We start from the raw sequence: 11,367 nt of genomic DNA, 5'->3' as shown, positions 1-11,367 counted from the left end.
TTGGGATTATTTTATTTAAAGTTATACACTACGCTTTTTTATTCAGATATGGGAAATTACCTATATATTATTTCTACTTAGAATTTAAAACTCTTTCGACCCTAATATGAGAAAAAAAGTGTCCCAAATTTTTCCTATGGTACCGGAATGGAAATAAAACTATTGGACGTTTTTTCTCCTATGGGGATCAATAGAGCTCGTGATTCTGAGTAGAAATATCTCAAACATTTCCAAATTAAAAAAAGTGTAGTGTACAATTTTAAATAAAATCGCCCATTGGCTATTGACGGATGAGCCATTTATTTAAGTATAGTTATGAGTTATAGATGGTCAAGCAAATCCTGTCAGTAAAAAAGGCGCGAAATTCAAATTTTCTATGAGACGATATCCCTTCGCGCCTACATTTTTCAAATTTGCGCCTTTTTCTACTGACAAGATCTGCTTGACCATCTATATATGTCATATTGCTTATGTTTATTTTTATTTTTTTGGCAACAGCGCTAACCTTCATGTTTAGGTAGGTCTTTATATTGCGACATAATAAGGCAGAAATTAAATAAAATGGTTAAAAAAAATTCCATACTAAATAATTGCTATGCATTTTTACGTCAAAAATGTACAGTTACGTAGGAAGTGGCGCCCTCAATAATTTTCTACAGTTTTCTGTCGTACTATTCCTTTATCTTCCTTCCGTCGTGGGTTGTCTATGCATAGCCGTAGATTAGATCCATGTTTTATTTAAAGTGAACTCTGTACCTACAGTGCGACATAAAGCATTTTACGTCAAAAATGTGACAGTTAGGTACATAGGAAGTGGCGCCCTCAATAATTTTCTACAATTTCTTGTCGGACTATTATATTGGCTATGCGTATCCGTTGCCGTATGCGCGTATGTGTTAAAGCAAGCGGAAGTCGCACGAGCCGCGGCTTCGTTGCCAAGTGCTTGAAATACTCGGCGCACCGACACACCCTCCTTGTTATCGCCCTGTCACTTTGACAATGACAAGTTTATATCATATTTAGATGTACTTATTGGCTATTGAAGGAGAAGTCATTTATTTAAGTGTAGTTATGAGTGTTTTCATATTGCTTATATTTTTTGTCGACAGCGATATTATTTAATTATATTTTTTTAGGTGTCTACCTTGGGCTTGTGCAAAAATCACGCGAGGTTTTTTCGACTACTTTTTGAACCCCCCTCCCCGTTGGTGATATTTGGTGAGGTTCTTGGATACCTAAGTACAAGAGTGGTCGGGGGAGAGATGTCAGAATGCGATCCAGCCATTGACATAGATATATCTAGGGGCTTTACGGGCAATAATAATAAGGCATGACAGGGGCCAGTACAGCGGTGTGACACCGCTACGACGCGATTGGTTGATGAGTTCGCATCACGCGCGCGATTGGTTGATGAGTTCGCATTACGCGCGCTATTGCTCGCAACTAGTTGCGTTAGACTGCACGATTGGCTGGAATTCGTGAGTAACACCGCTGAACTAGTACCATTTTTAGGGTTCCGTACCCAAAGGGTAAAACGGGACCCTATTACTAAGACTTCGCTGTCCGTCCGTCCGTCCGTCCGTCCGTCCGTCCGTCCGTCCGTCCGTCCGTCCGTCCGTCCGTCTGTCACCAGGCTGTATCTCACGAACCGTGATAGCTAGACAGTTGAAATTTTCACAGATGATGTATTTCTGTTGCCGCTATAACAACAAATACTAAAAACAGAATAAAATAAAGATTTAAATGGGGCTCCCATACAACAAACGTGATTTTTGACCAAAGTTAAGCAACGTCGGGAGTGGTCAGTATTTGGATGGGTGACCGTTTTTTTTTTTGCTTTTTTTTTTTTTTTTTTTTTTTGCATTATGGTACGGAACCCTTCGTGCGCGAGTCCGACTCGCACTTGCCCGGTTTTTTAGTGCCCGTAAGGCCCGTCCTTAGATATTATACGTCAATGAATCCAGCACGGATATGATGGTCGTTTTTGTCTACGTGACAGCGTGATAAAACGGTATCCGTCACTTTCTATCCCGCGGTGTTAAAAAGTGTCAGTTATTTTATCACGTGGATAAACGTGGATAAAGCCATCCATAATACGCCTGCAGATGTACATAAAATAATAAGTTCGAATCAGCCTCAACGTTGTGATGAATCAAAATGTGTTTGCGATTGAAGGTTGATTCAATTATTAGGGGTAATTAATTAACAGCTTCGTTTTATTGGTTTTTAATTACGATAATTCGTATCGACACTTTCGACAGCGATAGCCTTAGACTTTAGAATATGCACTTGATATTCACCTTCACAAAGATGATTTTAGGGTTCCGTAGACTAGCAGCAAGAAGCTTCATGAGTTTTATGATACGTAGTATTAATTACAAGAAATCTGAATGTACCTATTTTGTCACAGATGTAAACGTTCAATAAATATCTTTTTTTTAATATAGGTTAGGTACGTAATTTACCTACTTATTGGTGATGGGCCGAATATGGAGTTTTCCGAATACGAATATTCGGCCGAATATTCTGTTCAGATCTTCTTCTTCTTAGTCGGATACTCTTGTCAGAGCAGTCTGTCGTGGTCATTGAGGTCGTTGTACGGCCTTTTTTGTTGTTTCCCGCCATGCTTCTCTATTTATTGCATTCCGCACGCACAGATTTAAAGGTGACCCGGTGATAGCTTTAACTTGGTCGGTCCATCGCATTGAAGGCCGCAATCTGGGTCTTGTGCCATCCACTCTGCCCTGAACTACCGACACCAGATCTTACCGACTCGATTATTCGGCCGAATTATTCGGTTCATCTGTTTCATTCTTAAAAAACAATTGAAAACGCTTCAATTAGTCACTGAACATGAATCGCTTCCTAGGCAATTCCCTAGAAACAAACAGGTCTATTGAAAACGCTTCAATTAGTCACTGAACATGAATCGCTTCCTAGGCAATTCCCTAGAAACAAACAGGTCTATAGGCAAGGCACTCAAACAAATATTCAAATCATCAAAAATATCCTATGGATTCAACATGTCTAATCATGTGTTTAATAACAACGGGAAAACGTAACCTGCAGGCGTATTATGGATGGCTTTATCTATATGATAAAATAACTGTCACTTTTTGACTTCACGGGATAGAAAGTGACGGACACCGTTTTATCACGGTGTCACGTAGACAAAAACGACCATCCTCATCCGTACTGTACGGATATGATGGTCGTTATTGTCTACGTGACAGCGTGATAAAACGATATCCGTCACTTTCTATCCCGCGGTGTTATTTTATCACATGGATAAAGCGATCCATAATACGCCTGGGTGAAAACATGTGAAAGACAGTATAAGTAGTTGAAAAGTTCTGGAGGGCCTTACATTTTATAGTGATTCACAACAAGATTGGAACAAGACACATTGGAAAACTTGCCGAATATGCCGAATACCGTATAATTACTTACCGAATATTCGGCCCATCTCTAGTACTTATACGACTTATAGGCGGTTGGTAAGAAGTGAATACTATAGCTACGGACTGATTATCATTGTTCCCTTTTTACCAGTCATCTCATTCCTAATGCCATCCCCTTAACACGTCAATCTAGAACGATTAATCGCCGATAAATTCCATGCCAATTAAAATATATTAATACCGCCCAACTATTAGCCCTTGCGCGGTCGCCCCTATAATAAGACTCGCCATTCATTCACCATTCACTCTTGCCAGCAAAAAGTGTTCATTCATTCGCAGGAGCCAGAAGAAAGTGTAAACGTTGCGATTTTTAATAATAGCGGTAATAACTAAGTTTGCGATATCCTAGGAAAATGGAGGAGATTAAAAATGTAAGTTGTAGATTTCGTTAGTTTCATGGCTGGAGGTTTCCGACTCTTCGAGTTTTTATTATATTATTTTTTTATGTTAAAAGGGATGTTTCTTTGTGCAATGGCTTTTGTGATCGAAGATTAAGTAATTATAGGAGCTTAGTAATTATTAAACAATACATATTTCTGAATGGAGTTTATTTAAAATGCGCTAATATCTTCGCATACCGCTTGTTTATAATTATGTACAATTATCGGTAGGTAATACATAATAGTTTCAATCATGACAATTCGTTTAGTTGTTTTTTTTTCTCTATTTACTTATAGTAATCAAACACTAAAATTGATAAATATTTTTTTTACGAAAAAAAATTGTATGCGTTAGTGTTTTTGGTGTAGCAATTCAATAATTATAACAGAGAGGATAGAGTGTTATATATAAGTACCTATCTTTGATTATAATATGAAAATCAAAATGATTGTTTTCAAATCCTTGAATTTACAGAAAAATGAATTGGGATATATACATAGGTACATAGGTTACTTGTAGTCTCACCAATATCTCATCTTCAGATGAAACTGCCCAAGGCGTTAGTTGAGGAGCTTCGCAAAGCGGAGCAGCGCTCGACCATCTCCTGGGAGTCTAGCAACGAGGGGGTCCACGAGAGGGTCAACTTCGATGACACGATCTGGGGCCTAAGCCTCGCTGGCGGCGCGTTTTATAACACCCCTCTTAGAATTACACAGGTAAGAGCTATAGTCTGAAGACTATTAGGTTCCAGCTTGTTTCCAGCCCATAGTTAGAGCAGCGCTCGACCATTAGGGTTACATAGGTACCAGAGAAGTTGTTAAATTTATTACTGACTCCACTTTCAAGGATCTCGCTTTCAATGCGATCCACGGTAGGGATCTTTGTGGATCCGTCAGTCAGTCAGTTTGAACCACCCGGTCGTTTCTCAGGTAGGTACGTTGGGTGTTATATTAAAATGTTTGTGATTTTTGTGTTTACTCTTTAAGTGATTTTTAATGTAAATATTTACATTTAGTTTAGTAAGAAGGAATCTGTATTTTGTGTGAATTTTACAGCCACAAAGTTTTAATTTAATATTTACATGCTTTAGGTACTAAGTAGAGTTATGGTGGGCTATGTAATTAAAATTTTATCAACTTAGCCACTGTAACCCATATTCTGCAAATAAAACATCATTAATTCATCATTTATTAAAAATTCTCAACCGGCAAATTTGAAGAATAATTTTCGTTTTAGCTGGCTATAAATTATTCTGTACGGTTTAATTATAATAATATTAATCTCTTAATGGCCTTATTTTAAAACTGGTTCGTAGGTATTCTGTATGAAGTGAATTTGAATGAGTACTAAATTCCATATTAAAACGAGGTTTATATTGTCTCAGATTGTGCGTAAATTATTTCGGTCCGACACCCTTTTATACCCTAAACTTGACAAGTTGAAACTCTTTTCATTTGCAAACCGCGAGCTAAATGAATCACGAAATATAAGGGAAGAATCGTTTGATTTCTTGGAAATTGTTTTAGATGTATTTCTCGTTATTTTGAATTAATGTCATTGGGTAAGAGTATGGAGACGCGGGCGATGGTGGCACGGGAGACACGTGGATCTAATTGCTGTGTATGACCCAGAGAGGCCGTTTTAGAAAAATGGCCCTGAACGATATAAGCTCTAAGCAGGCGTGGCTCACTACGCGATTTCGTCGCGTCGCTACAAGTACATGCAGCCCACATCAATTTTGGTGTGTAGCAGATAGTAGTTGCCGCGCACCGCATCGCTACGGAACGGACGCCTGCTCGCGCTTGCCACCTTGCTGCCATCTGTCGTAATTACAATTAGACCCGTTTTGTTAGAGAGTAAACGTTCTCTACCTAGTACTGTTATTTATTCTGTGACATGACATAATATTGGTTGTAGGTGAAAGAAGGCAGCCGAGCCGAACACGCAGGCATCAAAGTCGGTGACTACCTGACGAGTATCAATGACATTGACAGCACCACGCTCACGATACAGGAGGCTCATGACATGATCCTTGAGTCGGGGCTGCAGATTAAGTTCGCGCTGTCTGCGTAAGTACCTTCACCCAACTTGATGAATGTTTGATCTTGATCCTTCCGGCCGATTTCGGCCATGGCGACCACTTCTACTCCTAGTTTGCCATCTATGCTTTATAACTATTCCCTGAAGATCTTGTAATCACATTTTGTCTTTAAAAAAGTTTCCGGCGCTCAGTTTCATTGTTTTAGGCTACCGTAAAATGGGGTGAGTAGGGATTACGAGGGCAGTTGGGTTATTAATGGCGTGAGGAGGGATGACAGAGAGGTGAGTTGGTTTTTACAGGCTACTGCTACGTAAATTATATATTCTAACAACAAAAATCAAGCTATTATAATGTTCATAATCCCAAAGTGTCGATCCAACAATGTTCAAAACTCAACTTAGTAGGAAATCCCTCGTCACCCCAACTACGGGGTGAGCTGGGATTTCCTACTATTTCGTGTTTATCTCTAAAATTATGAAATGGAACTACACAAAATCATAAAAAAAACTAAAATTCAAACGACTGGAACATTTATTATGTATAAAAATCTGTTTGCCACATATAAAAATAAAGAGGCTTGAATGTCAGTTTTGTCCCTACTCACCTCATTTTACGGTACCTATTTAATTCGACTTGAACTAACCACATTGTCATGGCGTTATTTCGTGGGACAAAACTCACGACGAGTTTATAATGTCAAAAGTGTAAATGTGCCTACTTTGCTACTAAGTAAAATTGTGGCAAGTATGTTGATATTTTGCCGATATTTTAAACTAAACCGTATACTACCGTGTTGTAACACTTAAATGAGGTTGCAATATACTGTTTAGACGACAACGGTTTCACTCACTTGAATTTTTAGTCGCTATTATTGGCGACATGTTTTGGGCCCGTCGGGGGTTCTTCCTCAGGCTCGAGTCTAAAGAGTTTAAAATATGTCACACGAAAGTTTAATTTCGATTAGGTTGCAATATAGTTTTAATGTATAAAAACTATAAATTGGAGCACAGCACATTTAGGCACATTTTATGGTAACTTATAATTATTTTCTAGTTCAGTAACTCCTTTTGGTGCACCCCAGCGCCGTATGATTTATGTGTTGAAAGTTTCGAACCAATTTAAAGTTTTAGGGGTGAAACTATTTTGTTCGTGTTAATTTAAAATTGTTACTCGCGCTCTTGTAATTAGAATGGAGCTGTGCAGTGTTATTTTTAGGGTTCCGTACCCAAAGGGTAAAAACAGAACTCTATTACTAAGACTCCACTGTCCGTCTGTCTGTCTGTCAGTCACCAGGCTGTACCTCATGACCCGTGATAGCTAGACAGTTGAAATTTTCACAGATGATGTATTTCTGTTGGCGCTATAACAACAAATACTAAAAACAGAATAAAATAAATATTTAAGTGGCTCCCATATAACAAACGTGATTTTTTGATAATGGTACGGAACCCTTTGTGCGCGAGTCCGAATCGCACTTGACCGGTTTTGACATTGGAAATGTCTTTTCGTTCGCTCCAGTATACGGTCCGATTTCACGAAAAAGTGCGATCCCCTTATATCTCGGAAAGTTGTGAAGATATGATATTAAAAAATAGGCTCAAAAGACGCATAATCACGAGAGCTGTAAGTTGCAAAAATAATTATTCGAGAAAGTCAAAAACAAAAAAAGTTATGGTCGAAATAGTGAAAATAAAATTATTTTTTTTCCGAATTTTTGATTTTGGTGCTCGATAATTTGGAAACGAAGAATGATATCAAAAATTTGAGAAAAACGGCTCTGGACAATTTAGTCAGCTACAATTTGAGCCTAAAACAAAGACGATCGGGTTAAGGGTTTGCCCTGTAGCCTAACCTTAAAATAGTCAAAAAGTCAGAACGACATTTTTCACAGGACATTTATGACTTCATGTTTCGCAGAGTTCGTTATCGGTGTTTGTTATGAATTATCGGGATTATGACGGCAGAATAACACTTGCACTGCGTGGGCTTTCAAACTCGCTGCAGATTTTTCTTGGTCTAACTCTATCTATCCTGTTTGAGACGGGCGTAGATAACGCACTATTCAACAATCTATGCATTCTTGTGGTGGTGGAAATATAAATAGAGATAGAGGCAGAGGTAGAGGCAGAGGGAGAGGGAGAGGGAGAGGGAGAGGGAGAGGGAGAGGGAGAGGGAGAGGGAGAGGGAGAGGGAGAGGGAGAGGGAGAGGGAGAGGGAGAGGGAGAGGGAGAGGGAGAGGGAGAGGGAGAGGGAGAGGGAGAGGGAGAGGGAGAGGGAGAGGGAGAGGGAGAGGGAGAGGGAGAGGGAGAGGGAGAGGGAGAGGGAGAGGGAGAGGGAGAGGGAGAGGGAGAGGGAGAGGGAGAGGGAGAGGGAGAGGGAGAGGGAGAGGGAGAGGGAGAGGGAGAGGGAGAGGGAGAGGGAGAGGGAGAGGGAGAGGGAGAGGGAGAGGGAGAGGGAGAGGGAGAGGGAGAGGGAGAGGGAGAGGGAGAGGGAGAGGGAGAGGGAGAGGGAGAGGGAGAGGGAGAGGGAGAGGGAGAGGGAGAGGGAGAGGGAGAGGGAGAGGGAGAGGGAGAGGGAGAGGGAGAGGGAGAGGGAGAGGGAGAGGGAGAGGGAGAGGGAGAGGGAGAGGGAGAGGGAGAGGGAGAGGGAGAGGGAGAGGGAGAGGGAGAGGGAGAGGGAGAGGGAGAGGGAGAGGGAGAGGGAGAGGGAGAGGGAGAGGGAGAGGGAGAGGGAGAGGGAGAGGGAGAGGGAGAGGGAGAGGGAGAGGGAGAGGGAGAGGGAGAGGGAGAGGGAGAGGGAGAGGGAGAGGGAGAGGGAGAGGGAGAGGGAGAGGGAGAGGGAGAGGGAGAGGGAGAGGGAGAGGGAGAGGGAGAGGGAGAGGGAGAGGGAGAGGGAGAGGGAGAGGGAGAGGGAGAGGGAGAGGGAGAGGGAGAAATATTGTCGCTGAGCGAATTCCGTAGATTCATTTCCAATGTGCTCGATAGTCGTGTGAGGCACGAAATCTGTGATTTTTTTAGAGAAATACCTGTTGTAAAATTATTTGTGAATATTTTAATTATTTTAGGATTGAAATACGTTTTACTTATGGCTATCTTTTAAGTTTAATATTTATGTAACCAAGGCCCTAACCCCACTCTTATGTTTTCAGGCCTGATGTTGAAGAAACAGTTCACACAGTTTATCAAGATATTTTTGTAAGTTTTTCATACAACTGTTTTTTTTTTTCATTAAAAGCTTTGATGCCACAGACATACACACTCTCTCACACACATATCGGTCAAATTTATAAGGTCTCTCTTTTTGCGTCGGTTTGGGGTTAAAATAGTTTTGAAAGAGATGTGAGATCATAAAATTAAGTAACAAAAATACTAAGGAAGTAAATTAAATAATAGTAAATTTTCAGGAAGATGAACAAGAGGAGAAACGACGCGTGCGGGAGGTGAAATCATCAAGAAAACAAGTAGTTTTTAAAGGCGCCAAAACGGTAAGTTTCACGGTACGTAAAATGGGGTAACTTTAGGAAATGTTGGGGTTACTTTGAAAGTTTTTAAATGGCCACTAAATTAGCATTACTTATTCATTATTCTCTCAAACTGTTTATGTTAGAAGATAGATTATTATGAATTATTGTTTGCTTACTACCTACCAAAAAATCACGCATAAAAATATAATGCCGCCCATGCATTTCAAAGTCACCCCGGTTTACCAGCACTGTTCCCGCCCTGCAAAGCCTCGTTATTTAAGCATGATTCGTGTATTTACCTACTTTTAAGAAAAATAATAGGGAAAAAACTATTATAATATATTTTATGTAGCTATAGTGATAATAATATGGTACATTTACATACACATACATACATACATCACTGGCTCAGTGACCCAAAGAGGATCTTGGCCTCTGACACAAGAGAGCGCCACTCTGCCCTATTCTGCGCCACTTCACGCCAGTTGGGTATTCCGAGGGCGGACAGGTCTTTTTTGGGCTTCGTCACTCCAGCGGTATCTGGGACGCCCCGACGGACGTTTTCCGCCCGGGTGCCCCACATACGCTCTTCTCACAGCACGATCCTCCCCCATCCAGGTGACCGAGCCAGCGGAGTCGTGTGGCTTTGAATATGGTACATTTATCAAACAATAAATATTATGGTGCGTGCATACTTTCTTACAAATGTGGCAAAAGCTATAAAATTAAAAAAAAAATGCCATCGTATTTTTATACAAAGTATGGTCTGGATATAAGATTGAGACCTGAGATACACTTTGAAGCACCAAAAAGGAAGTTATTGTAGATGTTTTTAGATCAATTCTTATACCGAACGATATAATAAAAAGCTACAAAAAAATTATATAAAGAACAATTAAAAATGAGTCTACTGTATTTTAGAACGATGCGTGGAGTCTGGCGTGGCCGAGCAACAAAAAACGGGACATAATGTACCGCGAATCGAACTGTTTTCTGGTCCCCAGTCGCTATGTGGCGAAGCATTCGTAAGTTTTGGAGTCATACTTTATTTTGCCTATTTAAAGCTTTAAGGATGACTCACGTTAGACCGGGCCATGTCCGGGCCGGAGCTTATGGCGCTTTGTTTTCTATGGAAAGCATGACGTGATCGCCTGTCATCTGTCATAGAAAACTAAGCGCCGGAAGCTCCGGCCCGGACACGGCCCGGTCTAACGTGAGTCTTCCTTTATCCTTTACAAGATTATATTTGTCCCTGAGATATTTTCGCTAAAAGCGGCTTAAATATGGCAATACTATAATGTGCGTACGTCTAGTCTAGCCATAAAATCCAAAAAAAAAGTCTAGTATAGTCAACTAAAACGCCAGTATCCACCCGTCAAGTCAACATTTTTACACGAAGAAACACACACTTTCACAGAATCTTGGTTTTAGATTTACTATTTTATTTAAGATCGCTACTTTTTATGCAAAGCAACATTCTTACTTAGTATTAAATATTTACTCTCTGCTATCGTCTTCCCATCTGTGACACATTTTTCTTATTACAGGGACAGAATTTTAATAAAAAGCAACGGAATTGGAAAGGAAAGCAAACCGGATATAGCTCCGACTGTGGAAGTTGATAAATGAAATTTAATAAACAATTTTTAACAAAATATATGTTTTTAATATTAAAGAATGACCTGAATTGAAATATCAAAGCGGTAAGATAGTTTGGCAATCTATCAATAGCACTAAATTCTTATTCGCAACGAGGTAGGAGCCATTTTTATTACGTGATTACACTGAAGTAGATGGCTTAATTACGCCAGTTTCCCAGCAGTTTAGGAGTCCCAATAATGAGCCCTACAAAGGTATCTAAATACTAAAAATTGGTACCGGTTACCGGTTTGCTCTGAAATATGTTTCCACTATACTACTTAGATAACCGCGACTTTAAATGTGTACCATCAGCCGCAAAAGTTCATGGCGACTTTATTAATGAATTCATTCAGGTAAAGTGAATCTGTACCGATATGACG

General features: G+C 40.2%; 1 protein-coding gene across 2 annotated transcripts; it reads left to right on the top strand.

Moving 5' to 3' along the window:
* Nucleotides 1-1,067: 1,067 nt before the first annotated feature.
* On the top strand, nucleotides 1,068-11,001 carry LOC134791830 (uncharacterized). Of its 2 annotated transcripts, none has more exons than XM_063762965.1 (7): nucleotides 1,068-1,218; nucleotides 4,385-4,558; nucleotides 5,760-5,911; nucleotides 9,032-9,077; nucleotides 9,287-9,367; nucleotides 10,268-10,371; nucleotides 10,894-11,001. In XM_063762965.1, exons 2-7 carry the CDS (start codon nucleotides 4,385-4,387, stop codon nucleotides 10,973-10,975), a joined length of 639 nt encoding a protein of 212 aa, XP_063619035.1. In that variant the 5' UTR covers nucleotides 1,068-1,218; the 3' UTR covers nucleotides 10,976-11,001. The 2 variants fall into 2 exon arrangements, with proteins under 2 accessions (XP_063619035.1, XP_063619034.1); XM_063762964.1 differs by lacking the exon at nucleotides 1,068-1,218 and adding an exon at nucleotides 3,577-3,832.
* The last annotated feature ends 366 nt before the right edge of the window (nucleotides 11,002-11,367 follow it).

This window comes from Cydia splendana, chromosome 6 (assembly GCF_910591565.1).
Source record: "Cydia splendana chromosome 6, ilCydSple1.2, whole genome shotgun sequence".
NCBI classification, from domain to species: Eukaryota; Metazoa; Arthropoda; class Insecta; order Lepidoptera; family Tortricidae; genus Cydia; species Cydia splendana.
Note: the sequence above shows the minus strand (reverse complement) of the source record. Positions and strands in the feature narration are given on the sequence as shown.

Bases quoted from the DNA above. Each gene is read 5' to 3' on its own strand.
- LOC134791830 (XM_063762964.1), top strand. The intron at 9,368-10,267 runs GTAAGTTTCACG...ACTGTATTTTAG, and splicing joins TTTTTAAAGGCGCCAAAACG to AACGATGCGTGGAGTCTGGC. The intron at 10,372-10,893 runs GTAAGTTTTGGA...TTCTTATTACAG, and splicing joins CGCTATGTGGCGAAGCATTC to GGACAGAATTTTAATAAAAA.